This window comes from Zeus faber, assembly GCF_960531495.2.
Source record: "Zeus faber genome assembly, chromosome: 4".
Taxonomy (NCBI): Eukaryota; Metazoa; Chordata; class Actinopteri; order Zeiformes; family Zeidae; genus Zeus; species Zeus faber.
Genome location: NC_137191.1, coordinates 27,567,833 through 27,588,124, shown reverse-complemented (window position 1 = coordinate 27,588,124; position 20,292 = coordinate 27,567,833). Strand labels below are relative to the sequence as shown.

General features: G+C 42.0%; 1 protein-coding gene across 1 annotated transcript; it reads left to right on the top strand.

Annotated features, from left to right (window-relative positions):
• Positions 1–1,583: 1,583 nt before the first annotated feature.
• Positions 1,584–20,292, top strand: mcoln1a (mucolipin TRP cation channel 1a; the record flags this gene model as incomplete). The annotated part of the gene is made up of 13 exons (XM_079998592.1): positions 1,584–1,783; positions 4,938–5,105; positions 5,246–5,402; positions 6,835–6,919; positions 7,887–7,983; positions 8,692–8,791; positions 9,238–9,344; positions 10,066–10,215; positions 10,897–10,998; positions 12,085–12,207; positions 18,596–18,802; positions 19,547–19,677; positions 20,256–20,292. Exons 1-13 carry the CDS (start codon positions 1,625–1,627, stop codon positions 20,290–20,292), a joined length of 1,623 nt encoding a protein of 540 aa, XP_079854718.1. The 5' UTR covers positions 1,584–1,624.

The following is a 20,292-nucleotide window of genomic DNA, read 5'->3' as shown; positions in this document are numbered from 1 at the left end:
AGTGATACCTTGTTTTGTAGCTCTAACTCTACGCTTTCATATTATGTGAAAAAAACAAAAATGTTACATTTCAAAATGTGGCCCTAAAGTATGTGGTGGGTCACATATTTGTTTATATTTATTCCACAAAAAAAAAAAATCACATTTATAGTAATTTTATGTGACTGGACAGATAAAGGCATTTAATGAACCAATCATATCCTTTTAAATTCAGTTTTAAATGTAATGTTATATTCCCAATACTTTTCTTGCTCCATTGTGGTTCAGTTACAATTCTCACACCTCTAAATAGTTATTGTTTACTAGCCATGATTGTGTTTAGTGAGGTCGATTTCGGGGGGGTACAGTTGATACGGCCCCCTCAATATATAAAACACATGCATTTGTCCCCCGCAATTAAAACAGTTTTGTGTTTTCCTTTACATAAATAAAGATATTTCCACCATAAACTGATGCAGAAAAGTTACAAATTGGTGCAGAAAGATTCACCAGAATGCAGGAAATGAAGTGCTTGACGCTCAAAATTTCCTAGGGGATGACCCCCACACCCCCCACTTAATGTGTCTCCCCAATATTCAAATGAAACCTACACCACTGGTGAGATGGAGAAAGGGCCTCAAATAGTTATTGCCTGAGGCCTCCAAATCACTAAGTCGATATTTTAAATGTTCACTCTTTTATAAATGTTTATTCACGTAACTTTAACCGTATTGCTTGCGAAACATCCATGCTGGCATTTCACTGGGGTGTTGTGATGTAGTCCCCCCCGCCCCCTCTTACTCATGTCACTTAAAGCCCTGCCCCGTGCGTACATCATGTACAATAATACATTGTGACGAGTCAAAAGCAGTGCTAAGTTTAGATGGTATTCCAACACAAACGATCAGCATCGGCCCTGATAAGATATACAACCATGAGATAAGGTTTTATCCTTATTATTATTATTATTATTATTATTATTATTATTATTATTATCTGTCCTTATTATAAATGGAGTAAAAAACAATGAAGATGGAGCTGTCTCTGTTCTCCTGTAGCTTACAGCAGTGTTTCCCAACATTTTAAAACAACATGTACAACTTGTTATTATTATATCCCACTAATAGTACTCACTTTCAGTATGACACCACATTTTTTTTTTTTTTTTTTTTCTGAAAATTTATTTATTTTTTCCTCAAAACGATGAGGTACTTAAGTCATCGATTTGATATAGAAGTAAATTTTTTTTTTTTTTTAAGTTTTCTAGATTATTTTTTTGTTCCTGGCAGAAATGAGATCATGTGGAACACATGGATTTGTAAATGATGAATCAGAACACAATAAAGTAACAAGGAGACTCAACACAAATCTACTTTACGAATAGGAACTTTATATGCGCAGGCCTTGCCTGCGCATATAAAGGCCTGCGTCCCTTAAGGTTCCAAACGTAAGAATATTTTTATTACTCTCTTCCCTCCCCCTCTCCCTGATTCGTGTTTTGTTTGTTCTCTTAGAGAGGAAAAGGCTCTCTTCCTCCCCCAGTCACTACGGCTCCACGGATGGAAGAGGCGACAACAGCCCCAACGGGACCGGTCACAGCCACGGCCATGGCCATGACCACGGCTACAGCGACCCCCAGTCCCCGATGCTGCCGCGGGGTCGGTGGGTCGGGGAGGAGGAGGAAGCCCTCCGCAGGAAGCTGAAATACTTCTTCATGAGTCCCTGCGACAAGTACCACGCCAAGGGCCGCAAGCCGTTCAAGTTGGGCCTTCAGCTGCTCAAGATTGTCATCGTCACTGTCCAGGTATGTCCTGGGTCTCTTTTAGATGACTTATCAATGTCTCACATATACTGTTTGTATTTTTTGGAGTTGGAAAGCCCCATCTTTGAGACACAGCATCTGTATCCCTTTATCACTATGTAACTTTAAAATTCCCTTTTTCCTGATTATTAAGTGGAGAAGGGCAAAGCACTGCTTCCAGAGAATAATGTAATGGATTAAATACCACAGTCTTGATCATGAGCAACCCAGCCTGCTGGTCTGTGCAACATTAAGGCTTTGTTATAGTCGACGCAAGAGAGCGGTGCAGCTCATGGCGCTGGCACTACCAGAGGGCAGGAGCATACAGTATATAGTTGCGCGTTGCCGTGTCGATGCCATGGAGATATTTTCCTGAAAGACAAAGCGCTGTGCACAAACCACCAGGGGAAACTGAAATAACTGCTGTGAACATTACAAAGAGGCCCTGAGTGAAGGATCTGAATAATTAGAGAAGAGCATTAAAATGAAAATACAAAGTGTTAAAGGTGTGTATATTGTAGTCAGTGCAGTGTTGTTTTTTTTAATATATATAATCGTGAGTTTGTGCAAATTGTCGGTGTAAACATTACATTAAGAACTCCTGAGCTATTAAAATAGTCCAAATCTTTGGACAGAGACGGTGCTATCGCCTTCCATGAATTCAACGGCATCTGGTTATTGTTGTCGTCATGCATGGATGGATTGTACAGATTGCACCTGCGGACCTCTTCGCACAACCTTCCTTTGGAACGCGTCCACCTTGAATTACCTGAAGAGCACGGTGCGGAGTTCCAAAAATTGGAAGCTGCACGCCCTCGTGCAAAATTGTCGCGAGCGCCACAATGACATAATTTATGCCGCGCGCACTAAACAACAGTACGGCTGCGGCGTCTATAAACCAGGCTTTACACAACCCAAGTTGTAGTCTTTTGCATGCCTGAAGTAGACCAATACTGGTGTGGTGATGAAACAAGCGTGCGGTTCGGACAGGCTGTATTCAATGTATTCAAAAGATGTATTTAGAAAAAACTGAAGGGCCTCACTCTCAGTGGAACTGATTGATAGAACAGGTAAGAGTTGGTAAAACCTACCGCCTCAGGATGGAAGACCAAATAATTAAACCCGTGGAGCGCTCAACCCTCCTTTTCCTTTCTCTCTCTCTCCTTTGAGTTGTATCAAGCTTTATAAGCATTACATTTTGATACAATCCATTGTGAAAGCATAGAAAAATAGCAATCAATAAGCCTATATATATATACATACATACATACATACATACATACATACATACATACATACATACATACATACATACATACATACATACAGACATACATACATACATTCATAAATCTATACATACATGCATACAAAGGAATAGCACTCATTATAATTTCTCTCTTTATTTATTTCATCCCTCCGTCTCTCCCTATGGCAGGGGTGGCCAACCAGTCAGAGACTAAGAGCCACTTTTTTTACTGTGTTACTGCAAAGAGCCACATCATACACATGGGCACAAATGAACATCACCCCATCCCTTCCTCACACACACACACACACACACACAGACCTCTGCTCAGCCAGATTTATTGTAAATGTCACACACCAACATGATAATGACAGAAATTGACTCCTAGTCCCCGCGACCCGACTAAGGATAATCGGTTGAAGATGGATGGATGGATGGAGTACTAAGACCACAGGCCAGTTACTTTCAACAATTAACATTGTGTGCACTCTCTCACACACACAAACTCTCAGTTCAACCAAGTCCACAAACAAAAATATAACATTGTGTGCACTGTCTCACACACACAAACTCTCAGTTCAACCAAGTCCACAAACAAAAATATAACATTGTGTGCACTGTCTCGCACACACAAACTCTCAGTTCAAAAAGTACTGTTGTTTATTTATTCATAGAGGGGGGAATTGGACTTCGGGTTTAATGATAAGGATGTATTTTTTTCATGTTGGGTCAATTTATTCAATAGTGTCCCTTAAACCCTAACCTTAAAGAATCAGCTTCGGCTCTTGCCAATTTTTCTCATTTTTGAAAATGTGTGGTTACGAGGATCGAACCCGCTATCGGATCTCGAGTTCAAAGCCGCTACCATTAAGCCAGGACTCCTAAATGAAAGTACTGCGTTTCCGTGGTATACCTCTCAGTTCAACCAAGTCCACAAACAAAAATATAATAATTAACAATAGCGTTTTTCTCTTACTATGCATGTTGCTTAGTGGGACTTCTGGCATTCCTTGTCTTGAACAATCCTCTTCAAATGTGGCTTGAATTCCGTTGTTGCCACTCGAAGCAATTCTTTCACATGGGTGTCAGTCAGAACAGATCGATGCTTTGGTTTCACATGTTTTTGGATAGAAAACACAGACTCGCAGACGTATGTTGACCCAAACATTGACAGTATCTTAAGCGCAGCGTTTGACATTGGGGCATTTTTCCATTGGCACACTTTCCCAGAACTCAATGGTCCCTTCCCTTAAAGCAGCTTTCAGTCGGTCCTCCTCCTGCAGCTCGCGAGTCGCGACACACACACACACACACACACACACACACACACACACACACACACACACACACACACACACCCCTCCAGCCTTCACAGTTCTCCATCGGAGATGTCCGATACGCAACGCAATTCGCCGGCCGATCCATCTTATATGTTGACTACTAACCATGTCAGTAGTGTTGAAAATAAACTTCCAAAGCTTTTCTAATCTTATTTGGTGTTTTATTAGTCCTAATGCCGCGTTAGAACTTACGTTGACTTTGTATGGAGGCGCGCCGCCCCGGCGCTTTTGGTGTAAACGCGGCATTAGGACTAATAAAACAGGCGTTAATGGGACATGACTCCTGCTGCTCTCCGCTTTGAGTAAATGAGGAAGTGATCCGCGGTGGAAAACGAGTGATATATCATAGCGATTTTATAATCCTAATAAGGAATGAATGGCCGCGCTTTTTTTTTCTGAGTTTTTGACGCTTGTCATGTGAAAGCCCCTTAAGAGCCGCATGAAACCAGCCAAAGAGCCGCATGAGGCTCGCGAGCCGCGGGTTGGCCAGGCCTGCCCTATGGCATCTCTTCCATTCATGTTACTCTCTTCTCCTTCCTCCAACGCCCCCTCCCGCTTCCTGCTGTAGCTGGTGCTGTTCGGCCTGAGCAACCAGGTGGTGGTAACCTTCAAGGAGGAGAACACCATGACCTTCAAGCACCTCTTCCTCAAGGACTACGACGAGGGCTCCGACGACTCCTTCGCCATTTACTCTCAGAGCGACGTCTACGACCACATTTTCTACGCCATAGATAAGGTCTTTGCAGCGTAAAATTGTCCAAACGACATAGACAGACGAGAAGGATTGCCAACGTTTATGAGTTGCCAAGTTAGACTCAGTTGACCCATTCTTACAACGAAGAGCTTATTCTCTCTTTCCTTGCTTCCCCTCTCTAGTATCTGGCCTTACCAGAGACCACCATAGGGCGGTATGCGTACGTTTACAGCGTCGGGGTGAATGGCAGCGCCCTCTCGCTCTGCCAGCAGTATTACAAGAAGGGAAGTATCGATCCAGCCAACGACACCTTCAGCATCGACCCTCACATCATCGCAGGTAATGTACTTAACAGTTGAACAGCAGCGTGGGAAGGCCCAAGGATTTTAGCACTTCCAACCGACTCCAATGTGAAGTGTATCTACGATGGTATAGCAATGAAATAACCAGAGAAAACTGTACAACAGTCGGTGAATTTGTGAATTGTTAAGCTTGGGGGATGAGATGGGTTGCCACGTTCAAACACAAAACACTGCGTCTTTGTGTCCCCTTGTTTTAACATGGACTTGTGCTGAAAATGTTCTGCTTTGCCCCTAGCAAACTGGCACCTAGTCAAGAAATGTAGCTAGTGGAGCTATTGGTTGGAATAAAATGAGAAGGTGTCTTCTGTCTGCTGTTGGCGGTAGTTCAATTGCCACTCTTGCTCTAAAAGAACATTTAAAGACCTTGGATTTTCAACAACTTGGAACAATTGTAACAATTGTATTTCAACAGTTTAATTTACCTTATTCAATATGTCCACGTCTAATCTTTCTTCCACAAAGTAGAGGGAAAAAGGCAGTTTTTACATTTGGTAGACATCAGCTAATAGTGTCCACCTCATAGTCATGATGGTGTTATAAGACTGAAAGACACACTCCAGGTAATGTTGTTTTATACTCATACTCATATTTTATACTCTTATACAGATGTTTCCAAATTAAGGATATGATTGTGAATTTCAGAAACATTTCATCCAAAAAAAGGGAACTAAATACAACAGTGGAAAAAATGGCCTTTTGAAATCCCGTCCTGATTCGACTTAAAATGACACTACTTATATCTTCCATGTACAGTTTAATAGGAAATGCCGTGATTTTTTTTCACTTCTCTAAATTATATTCAGGCCTTGAAAAAAACCACAGTGTAAAAGAAACCTCATTGGTTTGTATCACTCTTTGACAGTAAACCCCTAAAATGATAAATGTTACTGTAAATGATGTATGTGGTAAATGTGGATGTTAAAGGTGTCAAATGTTCTCACTTGGATGACAAAAGGTTGCGGTATATTGTAATTTGACGTCTTTCAGTTATATTATATCATCATGAAATTACAATTTTGTCAAATGTTACATTGTTTTATTTGCTAGTTATTTTGATGATATGAGGTCTTCAAGTGGAAATCCATAAAATGGTCTTGCGTGGATTACACTACCAAGTCCCAGAAAGGCAGACCCCGCCACCAAAGGTGGAAACAGTATATTGGGGAGCACGTGCATAACGCAAATACACTGAATGCATGTTTCTTATAAAGTGCCAGCTAATTAAACAAATATCAAATATGGGATTTTCTTTAACAAAATAATCTGAGTATGGATTACCACTTAAACTACTGGAAGTTCATTTACAACTTTTGGTCTGATATAATACTGTATTTTATGTTGTCACTCAAGTTATTCTGATAATAAATACTACCTTCACTATGAACGTCTCCTCCCTCTTGCCCCCTCAGACTGTATTGGGGTGAATCCACTCTCCGTGCCCCCAGCCCCCGTCTCCAACACCAACTACAAGAACTTCACCCTGAAGTTCCATAAGTAAGGTGTTTTCTTTTTATTTTCCTTTCCTGGTTTGGCCTCTGTTGGGGAAGGGTTTATCTTCGTAGTATCTGCGATGCCGTTCAACAGTGGACTTATCTGTTTTCTACACACCTTCTCGCACATTTATGTCATAGCAAACAATTGTTCTACACGTCACGCAGGCATGCAGTCTCTTGTTTCCACCTTGCGTGGCCTCTCGCTCCACTGCCCATTATTTCACATAAATGTTGTTGCCAGAGAGTGATTCACCTACAAACATTGTTTTTGGACATGTTGATTTCTTGAGAACGTCTGAGTTGACATTGTCATTTATTAATGTTTATGAAGTCAGATGTCAAGTTTTAACTTTTTTTTTTTTGCCCTATTTCAAGTTGATGGTCGCAAAGGTCATTTTAATGCATGCCAGCATGAACAATGGCAGTTTAGCAGCTTCCTTTAATCCAAAGCTGTCAATTGGTCAAGTTAAAAACATGAAAATAAACAAGGACCATAGGAAACTCTGGTGTGGTGTGGGCAGACATACGTTTATGGAAATTAAAAACTAAATAGGCAAATGACCTAAAAACCCAAATTATAGGAATGTATTAGTTTTTAATAAGAACATTATGGGGCGGTTTCGCAGACACAGATTACGCGTAATTAATCCTAGTCTCTAATCAACTAAATCACAGTCGCGGTTTAAATAGTCCAGATTTGGGTCTCCAGTTCGACCTTGACAATAGAGAAAATTATCTGCACTAAGACCAGCGCCAACACCAGACAGAAGGCGCTGACTAGTCCTTCATGACTTTAGTCTCGGACCCTAATCTAGAACCTATTCATCCTAAATGGTTAAATAGCTCTGTGGTCCTAATGAAGTCGGAAGAAGGACACAAATAATAGCCTCTGACGGTTTAAAATTCTTTCCCTCTCTCTTTACCTCTTTCTCCATGTCTCTCTCATGCCACCGTTTTCTCTCCCCAAGGCTCATTAACGTGACGATAGAGTTCCAGTTGAAGGCAATCAACATACAGACCATCATCAACAATGAGATTCCCGATTGTTACACGTTTTTCATCACAGTGAGAGCAGCACACACACACACACACACACACACACACACACACACACACACACACACACACACACACACACACACACACACACACACACACACACAAAATAACCCATAAATATTAATTAACAGCAGCTTAAAAGTGGGTGACGTTCGTCGAGCCCGCACTGTTGCGAAACACGATTTAGGGGAAAAAAATATATCTGAACAGATCCAGAATTCCTGTCACGCGTGCTGATTCGACATGATTTTTGTTTCGATCCAGTGCTTCTCCATGTGCACTGGGATCTAAACATGTGGCCTTATGTGTGTGTGTGTGTGTGTGTGTGTGATTTTTAATTTAAATTTTTGTAAAACAATCACATAAAATAGATCGGCACTATTTTTGACAATTTTTATGAGCTAACCCCATTTGCCCTTCATTACTTTTCACATGTTACATGTTAACAAATGACTGACAGTTTGTATGAACCGGACGTTAGCGATAGTGAAAACTTTTACGACCCGCCTCTTTTATCTGATTGGCTAAGTGACCATTATGTGACATTGGCGAGCGCCGCTGCTGTTTGGCCAATACACATTAGCGTACGCAGAATTTTAACTTGTGTGGATTGTTCTTACAGCAAGTTAAATCAATTGGTACACGCCCTAATCTGTCATTTTTTGTTGTTCTGTGATCGTTGTCCGTTGGTCCACCCTCCCCTCTGCCCTCCAGATAGTCCTGGACAACAAGGCTCACAGTGGCAAGGTTAAGATCAGCCTGGAAAACCAGGCGTCCATAAAACAGTGCAGAGATCCCAGCGTCTCTGGACAGGGTGAGCAATGGAGGAATCTAGGGAGGGGTAGAAGAGAGCCTATAATTGAATAAACCGTCGTACAACATAGTCTGAGGAACTACTTTTTGTAATTTAGTTAGTGAGAGAAATGACAGCAAACCAGATCACTTCAGTGCGTGTTTTTAGAAATTCCACAGTAAAATTCCACTTAATACCAAGAACAAATGTCCTCATAGTTCCTAATTCATACCACACCGTATGCCTCGCGTAATTCGTGTACAAGGATGTTTTGAAAAGTAGATTCTTACGAATGCCTTTTAATTATAAAACGATGACACAGATTTACTGTGCCTTCATAGGTCACATTTGGCGTCGTATTTGGGTCATTTATCAGATTAGTTTTTTCTCACATAGTCAGTTGTAATCAAAAATATGTCACAGATTTATGCTGAGGGTTCACCCCGCCTGGTGTCTCCTACCCACAGCGGAGAACTACGCCCGCTTGGCGTTCGACGTGGCCGTGGCCTTGATCTGCATGTTGTCGCTGCTGCTCTGCGGACGCTCCATCCTGCGAGGGATCCTGCTGCAGCACGTAAGGAGGACCATAAGGGACAAAACTGGTTCAAAGTCAGTATGTAGGCAGCCTTTAGTAGCTTTAGAGTCTCAGACGGTCAGCTCCAAGTCACGAGTCGGTAGAATGGTCGTAAAGCAATTAGGTCACTTATACCTTCGGCCCTTTTCAAGGTGGCAGTAATTGTAAAGAGATGAAAGATGGCATACAGAGGCAAGGCAAGTTTATTTGTATTGCAAATTTCAAAAACGAGGCAATTCGAAGAGCTTTACACAAACCATAAAAAGCATTCATACAAAGTGCAAAGAAACACATAAAAGGACATGGAATGCATAAGGTTAAAAAAATTGAATACATAGAATGCATAGAAGTGCAGTGCAAGAAATGAATCAAAGAAACCTTGTTTTACTCTTTGTTAAGAATATTTTTGCCTATTCCCCAAATAGCCTTTTACCTTGTCAAGGTGATGTCCTAGTCCCGGAGAACCGGTCTGGAGATCTTTTGTTTGTTAACAACTACTTTGCCTATTCCTAGACGCATCAGGACAAAGTTTAAATGAAACACATTGTAAAAGGAAGAACACATTATAAAGTTAAGAAATAGAATGCATAGAATGCATAAAATCAAGCAAAGTGACAGCGCAGGGCAAGAAATAAATATTTGGTATTATCTAAAGGATCCTCTCATGTAGTAACTGTCCCCCCCCTCCCCCAAATCTTGCCCTCTCCCCTGTGTCCCTCAGGAGTTTGTCCGGTTCTTAAAGGACAGCCTGAGCCGCAAAGTCTGCTGGGCCGACCGCCTGGAGTTCATCAACGGCTGGTACATCCTCCTCATCATCAGCGACATCCTCACCATCACCGGCACCATCGTCAAGATTGGCATCGAGTCCAAGGTCCGCCTGTCGTAACACTGCGCCCTCTGCTGGACACATCTCGTCAACTCCATACATATTCCATACATATTCATTACGTTCATATATGGGTTGCATCAATCAAACTTCTCATTCTTGGTTCCCTAACGCCAACTTTTTTGCGACCAGTGGATGTTGTATCAGCACCAGCAGAGCTTGTCACATGCTACAGACGTGTGTTTGCAACTTGCTCTTGTTTGTAGAGTAAGCCCACAGGCCAAATCGCCTTTGAACCGTAAGCCAGAAATTTCTGCAGCTGTTTATAGGTAATAGCGTGTTGTCCAACCCATCAACCTTGACCTGGAATTATCGATTTTTATAGCATCGTTGCAGTTGGAAACATTGAAAATATTACTGATGCAACCTTTAAAGGCATTGCCATGACGCTTTCATGCAAAGTGGTTCACAGCGAGTGAGATTGTCTTTTGTGTTAGTCTTTTATCTCCACGAAGGGTCTGTGCAAGACGCTAATGTTGCATTATGCACCTGATGAGGGAGGAGGATCAAAACACATCCTTCAACTTCCAGTAAAAATTGGGTCTGGCTGGGGGCTCCAAGAAATCCGGACGCAATTGGGGAGGAAGGCCGCGAATGCTGAGCCAACTGTGGGCTTCCCTTTTCTAACTGTACCGAGCCAGATGGTCTTTCTATCTATCCGAACAGAATATGTCCTCCTACGACCTGTGTGGAATCCTGCTGGGGACCTCCACTCTCTTAGTGTGGGTCGGAGTCATCCGCTACCTCACCTTCTTCCAGAAGTACAACGTAAGTTTTCAGAGATATGTGGGATGCATGGAGTTTTGTGTGGGCCCCTATCACACTCTCAGTCCTAAAGGGTTTCACAAGAATGGCTTGAGCCCACCTCCCTCAGATGGACAGGAGGGAAAAAAGAGCAGAGAAAAAAGAAAGGAACATTGAAAAGGTTCTCAAAGACGGATCCCCGCTTCCCTGCTGGGCAGCTTCACTGAACACGATGGGATTAAAACAACATAAGCATTCAGAAACAAATGTCAAGTATGTATCTGTATCTGCCTCTAATTTAAAACTCGTATATCATCATCTGACTGTACACATAGCGTTAAAAATTGAAATGTATTTGAAAATCTTCACCTATCCGTGTGAATCCTTTTGAGACTTTTCTACCGCGCCTTGTGTGGCACAAAAAAATCCCATGTGCAGGGAAGACCCAGTGCTTTCCAGTAGATGGCGGTAATGCATCATTTTTGCCAGGCAACGCAGGAGCAATTCATTTTCTGATAGGTTTAGTGTATACACAGAATTGTTATGTTTCGAAATCTGTATTTAATTCTGTGTTGTGCTTAAATGTACTGTTGCAGTCTGGGACATGGGCTGCTCCATTGCTCTGAGTGACTTTATAATAAATATGTAATATATAACTTATAATAAAAAACTTCTTAATGGTAAAAAGTACATTATCAAACATACATGTAATTGCATTGCCTGGGCATCTACTGGAAAGCGCTGGGTCTTCCCTGCACTTGTGAACTTTTTGTGTCACACGCGGCGCCATAGAAAAGTCTTAAAAGGATTCACACAGATAGGTGGAGATTCACCAATACATTTCCATCATAAAATGCTCAGTGTACGTTCAGATGATATACAAGTTGTATATTAGAGATACAGATTTACAGATTCAAATCCCTCTTCTTTTATTTGTGCATTGTGTTTTTACGAGTTACAAACTTGACATTTGTTTATGAATGCTTATGTTTTAATCCCATAGAACACTGCTTAGTGATAAAATTGAATCATCGTCAGGTCCTAATCCTTCTACTCACCCCCACAAACACACAGATCTCATATCCCTCTCTCCCTCCTTTTATCTCTTAGATCCTGATCGTGACGCTGCGGGTGGCATTCCCTAATGTGATCCGCTTCTGCTGCTGCGTGGCCGTCATTTATCTGGGCTACTGTTTCTGCGGCTGGATCGTATTGGGACCGTACCATGTCAAGGTAAGTGGGGATGTGATGACGCACCAGCTATATAATATATAATATATGATAACAACAGTGGTGGCCTGTGAATTTTACACCTAGGCCTTCAGTGGCATCCTACCTAAATCAATCCACCTCTTAATACCATCATTATGACACCATGCTTACAGACACCATCAATATGATACAGAAACGCAGTAGAACAGGACGTTGCATCACAGACAAGCGTTTTATATAGCAAGAATGAATGCCATTATTAAAGCAAGAAACCAAATTAACACAATTCAACAGGTTTTCTTTCACTGCAGTCAGAGCTGCACCACATACACAGATAGCAGAAGCATCAATATTAACCCGATATGATGACAAAATGACAAAAATAAAGAAAATGTAAAAAAAAAATGAATTACACTCACCAAAACATTTGATTATTTGTACACAAAATCCATCCTCCTCTCTTTCCTCAAGAAGAGTTCAATGACTCTGTTGTAAGAAGAAGAAGAATCTTTAATTATCACGCAACACAGCATTTACATTTACATTTAGTCATTTAGCAGATGCTTTTATCCAAAGCGACTTACAAGGGAGAATAACATTCAAGCTACATTGCAACAGAGACATTAGTTTACAATAAATACTGCTAAGTAGTGCTAAGTAATTGTAAGTTAGGGGAGGAGGTACTCTCTGAAGAGCTGGGTCTTCAAGTGCTTCTTAAAGACAGATAGGGAGGTCCCTGCTCTGGTCATTTTTGGCAGCTCGTTCCACCAACGTGGAACTACAAATGAGAATAACCTGGATTGCTGTGGTTGTACGGTCGGCAGAGCCAGGCGACGCTCATTTGATGAGCGCAGCATCCGGCAGGTAACATGTGCTTTTACAAGAGCATTTAAGTAGGTGGGAGCATTCCCAGCAATCACTCTGTAGGCCAGCATAAGAGACTTGAACTTGATGCGAGCGGCTGCAGGTAACCAGTGCAGCTCGATGAGCAACGGAGTGACATGTGCCCCCTTTGGCTGGTTGAACACCAGTCGTGCCGTCGCATTCTGTACCATCTGCAGTGGCTTCACCGCACAGGCCTCAAGCCTGTTAAGAGAGCGTTGAGGTAGTCGAGACGGGACATCACCAAGGTTTGTACTAGCAGTTGAGTGGCATATTGGGTCAGGTATGGCCTGACTTTTCGGATGTTGAATAGTGCGAAGCGGCAGGACCGGGAGACGGCGGCTACATGGTCCGAGAATGTCAGTTGGTCATCAATAATGACACCTAGATTCCTTGCAGCCTTGGTAGGAACAAGAGATAGAGAGTCAATTTTAATATCAATGTTGTGATAAATACCTTGTTTGGCCGGGAAGACCAGCAGTTCCGTTTTCCCAAGGTTTAGTTGAAGATGATAATCCTTCATCCATGTGGATATGTCAGCGAGACAATCCGAGATCCGCGTCGAGACAGTGGGGTCGTCGGGCAGGAAGGACAGATAGAGTTGAGTATCATCCGCACAGCAGTGATATGAAAAGCCACGTGAGCGGATGATCGGGCCCAGTGGGGTGGTGTATATGGCAAAGAGGAGGGGTCCTAGCACCGAGCCTTGGGGCACCCCTGTGGTGAGGTGGTGAGGCACAGACAGCTGGCCTTGCCATGTCACACTGAACGAGCGCCCAGTGAGGTAAGATTCGAACCAGGAAAGTGCACTGCCCGTTATGCCCATGCTTGAGAGTATGGACAGGAGTATGCAATGATTGACAGTGTCAAAAGCAGCTGATAAGTCTAGCAGAACGAGAACCGAGGATCTGGCAGCAGCTCTAGCAGTTTTTAAGGCCTCTGTCACAGACAACAGGGCTGTTTCGGTGGAGTGACCACTTTTGAAGCCAGATTGAAGTGTATCGAGAAGGTTGTTTCTTGACAGGTATTCTCTTACCTGTCTAGACACCGCCCTCTCTATGGTTTTGGAAAGGAATGGGAGGAGTGAGACCGGCCGATAGTTTTCCACTTGAGTGGGATCGAGTGAGGGTTTTTTGAGCAGTGGTGCGACCCTAGCCACTTTGAAAGCAGAGGGGTAAGTGCCGGAAGTTAGGGAAGAATAAATCATATGTGTGATTGCCGGGGTGACAGTCGGTGATATGGCTTGAAGGAGGTTAGATGGGATCGGATCTAGCGGACAGGTAGTAGGACCGCTACATGTTAGAGGTAGACATAGATGTGCAGAGGTAGACGTGCAGAGGTAGACAGAGCGTCTTCACACGAGAGCGACTACAAATGGGCCAACGCTTGAAGCTAACGCTTCAAGGGCAGGACCATAAATAGGTGATAGAATACAGCTGCTCACGTGATTAGGACTTGCACCTGGCTGAAAGCACGCCCACATAAGAGAGGACTTACCTGAATAGGGGGTGTGTCTGGAAAGATCAGATCAGCAAATAGCAGTGAAATGTGCAGAGTCAAACCAGTAGTCCTAAGTTGCAAAACTACAATACTAGATAACATAAACAGAGCAGTAATACACTACACAGCAACCTCAGCACTAGAGCTTGTCTCGCACACAACACATGCACACAGACACACACACGCACATGCTTTGGATGGTGGCCGGTGAAATGTGGCCTCTGCATTTAACCCATCCTGGCTTGTCCTTCCTCCGGGGGGGCAGCCAGGAGCAGTGGGCAGCTTCCGGTCAGACGATGATGTGTGCATGTTTTTGGTGGGGGTCCTTACTGACGTTAAGGTGGAGGAAACCCCATGTGAGCACGGGGAGAACAGGCAAACTCCACACAGAACGGCTCCTATTTGGGAGATAACCCGCCCGGAGAAGGGTGCCAACAGCGCCCCAGGCGGGAATGCAGGACCTTCTTCGTTGTACAGGTTATCTGTGTGTTTGAACATCAACAATAAGCCCTTTTCAATCGCCATGGAGGCTAATGCTGAAAGTCGAGTCTGTCTAGTCATATTTCTGGCATAAGTTTTAATTCTCTTTCGGGCGGAGAATGTCCGCTCGACAGACGCAGTTGACACAGAGATAGTCACTGCCAAACATGCCAATGTGTGCAGCTGCCCCATGCTCTCTCTCAGATTTTTCTGCAGGAAATGAAGGAGATCAGCGGGACTTTTCCCTTAAAAGTCAGTCATGGCATACATTACAGTCAGTTCTATTTTTAGCTGAGATAGGTCGAAAAGTGTTCCGTGACTCTGCGTTGAGCTGGCGAAGGCTTTCTGCAGGAAATTTTTCCAGTATGTCTGAAACTGCTGGGGGTCTAGGACGGACAGAAACATTAATTTTCCATGGTCTCGAAATCGATTCCGTATCTGGCAAAGAATGTTGTCCAGAATATTGCTGTGAAGTTGTTGGTAGTGTTTGCCAAGATCTCCGTGTGCTGGGCCTCTCGGAGATGTGCGCAGTGGCTTCGTAGATCTCTGCCCATCCGATCAAAGGACGGGAAAATGCCGACGTCATTGAACACCTGTTAGATGGCTCTGGTGTCGCCAACTCGAAATGTGATTGGTTAAAGTAAGCTTCGTTGCGATTGATTTTAAGTTACAAGTGCCCGCACTGTTGATTCTGAAGGCCTCAAGGCAGATTTCTTTGACATGGCAACACATGATGGATGAAATATGATTGGATACTGGAAGCAGCGCAAACAAGAGAAAAGCTATGAAATGAAGATAGTAAACATTTGGGAATAATTAAATGAAGAGAATAGACATTTGGTAATAATTTAATACATATTCATGAAAATAAATATATTAAAATGCAAGTCCGTGATTCTGATAGTGTTTCGGCCAGCAGAGAAGGCCTTGCTGGCCCAGACAGCCCACCACTGGATAACAATAATAATGCTAATAATCATGATAATCATAATTATGATCATTATTATTATCATAATAATAATAATAATAATAATAATAATAATAATAATAATAATAATAATAATAATAATAAATATAGGTGCAGGCAGCAATACACAGGGTCTAGTTTATTTTAGGTACATATCATAGTTTTTTGGTTTTCCAGTATCGACACCAATGGGTACGGTGGCACAGTGCTTCGTACTGCTGCCTCACAGCAAGAAGGTCCTAGGTTCGATTCCCGATTTGGTTCGATTCGATTTCCTCCTTTTAATATCAGTAAGGACCCCACCAAGAACATGCAGAACATAGTCGTCTGACCAGCGATGCACACTTGTAATTGGTCACTGTGTGTTGTTTGCCACATGTGTTGTGGTGTGGGTGCACGCCATGTGATAAACAGCGAGTCTTCTTCTTCTCTTACAATTTTTCAAGTTCCCATGGAGTGTAGCATCAATTTGTGTTGTCGCTTCTCATCATCAGCGTTATATCAGCGTTACTTCTAAAACAAGTTACAATTTTCCGAGTTTCCGATGAACGCAGCATTGGCTGACGTAATGACGTCGTGACCAGTGTTTTCAGAGTCCCGGTGACCCAGGAATTACTAATACAAGGATACATTTGTTGAGTGTTACTTTATCCTAGAAAATAGAAGGTGGCTGTCTCCTACCTGTAGTCCACAGAGTCCTGACTCAAGGTGTCTCTGTGAAAGGAAATCGCTCCGTGTGGAAGTTCCCAACAACACGGTTCCATTCAAATGGACTGAACACTGCGTGTCCCTCAGTGACATTTCATCAACTTTTAAAACTTTTGGGACTGAGATAAAACGGACACAATTCAGACCGGTTGCTCTGGAGGGGAGCGGACTCCATATATTAAGACACAAATACAGAATATTTTGGGCTGTTTTCAATTCCTACAGTTTGTGTGTTATGACAGGCTCGAATTCTGCAAAATAAGAGGGACATGGCACCGGATTATATGCAAACAGAATGCGTTTATATTCCCAAAAAGGATAAAATAAATAAAATATGAAACAAAAAGCCCCGCCGATGTCAAGCAGGTAAGACGATACACACACACACACTCACACACGTAGTATGCAACCACTACAGAGCGATGGAGTCTACACCATATAGCTCACACGGTTCAAATGTGCATTAGTAGCCACAACCTGCAAATATGTATAACAAATTGGATGATAATGTCACAAAGTGTCTTACTCCACAAACTCATCTCGCTCCACCACCCGACTGGAAGTTTTTGAACCTTGGCATGTCGGCGATGCACAAGTGTTCTGTTACTTCCGGTGAAATTTCATCGGTTTTTCCCTAATTCTTGCTCTGAATGTGGATCGACATGGATGAAAATTGAACCACGAGATGTCTGTGACGTCCTGGTTCTAACGAGACCTTAACCATGTCCGTAGCTCCAGTGGTTGTCGTGTTCCAGACACTTCTAGCCCGAAAAATGCCTAAGGGAAAAATAATAATAACAATCCGACAATAACAGTGCTGTGGGCTTGACCCCTAATGAATATAGCAGCAGGCAGTAATACGTAAGGTCCAGGGTAGTTGTTGCCCCTTCTTTAAAGTTCTATGGACGAGAGTGCTTTGGCTCTCTGTTCCGGTGTGTTCTGTGACTGCAGAAGCTGATTCATTCCGGCCTGGTTACAGTTTCATTCTATGGTCGGGCGGTGTTTACAGCTGTGGTTGGGTTTCCTACGGCACAACTAACAGCGTTTATCATTCTGAAGTAGGGCTGCATGATTATGGCTGAAATGACAATCATGATTATTTTAGTCAATATTGTGAGCACCATTATTTATCACGATTATTAATCCATTTTGGGGAACAGAATTATTTTAAGGCACTTTGTAAATCAACAGAAAACTGCCTTCACAATAATAATGTATTTTATACACCTATAAATAAATATACTGAGGCAAGATCCACAGTACTGAACCACTGATCTGGATGAAAAATCCGAACAATAACATTTGGGCTCCAGCCCTGCAGGCTTAACCCATAATAATAGCAATAATAATAATAATGATGATAAAACAAATAATGATAATAAAAATGCAAAAAAATAATAGTGATAATAATAATTTTAAAAATGACGATTAAAGAAAATAGTTGAGTAATGAAAATCACAGCAGCTCAGATAAAAAATAGGCAATATAATTTCCTAGAACTTGGAAAACAACAACAAACAATGGAAATAAATTAACAATAAAAAGTTGCCAATATACAATAAATCTAATGATAAAAAATGAATGTAAATCTAAACATTTATAAAAAATCTATAATCATAAAAGATAACTAACAATATATTTTTTAAAGCAATAGAAAATAATAATAAAATAAAACAATAAAATAAACCAGAAAAGGGAACCGAAAGAGAAAAAATGAACATTAAAGATCAATAATATTATATGTCACTCGATCACATTCCACATTTCAATTGTCCTGGGAATCTTTTTCTCAAAACGTTTGCCTCTACATCCTATCTTTCTCTCTTCCTCTCTTTCTCTCTTTCTCTCTTTCTTTCTTTCTTCCCCCCTCAGTTCCGCTCCCTCTCCAAGGTGTCGGAGTGCCTGTTCTCACTCATCAACGGCGACGACATGTACGTGACCTTCTCAGGGATGCAGTCGAGTGGCACGTTGGTGTGGTTCTTTAGCCAGGTCTACCTCTACACCTTCATCTCGCTCTTCATCTACATGGTGCTGTCCCTCTTCATCGCCCTCATCACGGGGGCCTACGAGACCATCAAGGTACGGACGCCTACGGTCGACTTGAGTCACTTAGGGGAGGCAGCGGCGGGGGAGTTGTTAGAGGTTACGCATGTTAACTGGTGGGGACATACAGGAAGTGATGTAGTTTACATATGACTCTTGTCAGGAGGACTCACTACTGCAGAAAACACTTTTGAGTTCTGCTTCCAGTTACTGTGAAAAAATGGAAGGTCTGCTGAAAGTGAAAAGGGAACCAAACGTGTAGCTTCCAAACATACGTCGATGGCAATTTGCATAGGAATTGTTTTTAAGCGAACAGGACCAGTGTGCCCAATTTGCCCAAAGTGTTGATTGCTGTTGTTTTTTGCTTTTTATAAATCAAATTAGGTTTCAAACACAAGTACTTAGGTCCAGGGGTCAGCCTGGCTGAGAGTTATAAATTTGATCGATCAAGCCAAAGTGATTAAAGTCATCGCTTCAATATCAAGACGCCAACGGTTTAACAATTGATACCATCTAGAGCTGAATAATCAGTTTATATTACAGATTAATAAATCTTTCCTACGAAGTACAGTTAACTCATTTACGTTTGGAGATATCATCATTATTGGGACACTAGAATGCTCAAAACTGATTACTGCACTGGCTCTCATTGGAATACATTGGAATACATGGAATATATTAGGTCCAGGAAGGATTAATTTGTATCTTCATCCATATTTCTTCATTCAAATTCAAAAAGAATAAGTAATGAATGACCAAGTCTGCGACCACTGCCCACAGCATCAAATCCAGGAGCCCATCCACATCACAGACCTGCACGCCTTCATCGCAGAGTGCACGGACGCGCCCAGTTCGGGAATGTTCCGGGGCCTGGAGACCTCGCCCTGCTCCTTCTTCTGTTGCTGTGACAGGTGAGGTTAAAGGTCAATGAAGAACAATGAAGTGCGTCATATCCAACCCAGGGCTGCAGAATCAGGGATTAGGAATAAGAATACATTCAAGCAATTTTTTTTTTGTTTTTTTTTATTGGGTATTTGCAACGCGCAGTGTCCTGTCAGCATGATAAATGGTTTTATTATAAATATTAATAGTGTAGATGGCTCACTACGTAAAGTCTAAACTAAGTCAATGAGATATATATCTGTAATTGGATATACAGTATACATAGATTCATAACTATCGATAGTATCATAACTATTTAATAAATCTTGGTATATTTGTGTAAAATCGTCAATAATTCGACATTGCCCAGATCATCGCCCACTGGTTTTGCATCATTGCATAAAATTACCTTTTTGAATCTAACTACCTTCACCAACATAATGTGATTGCATTCATTTACACTACAAAAGTTCCTGATGATGAGGAAAATGGTTCCAAAGAATTAGCTTTTATTATTATTAATTTTCGATTTTTATCTAACGTAATCAACACTAGCATAAAGTCAAAATAATCCCGGGGACAATCAATTATTTGTCATTCCCTACAGCACGACGACGTATGAGGATGTCCTCCTGGTGAACTGA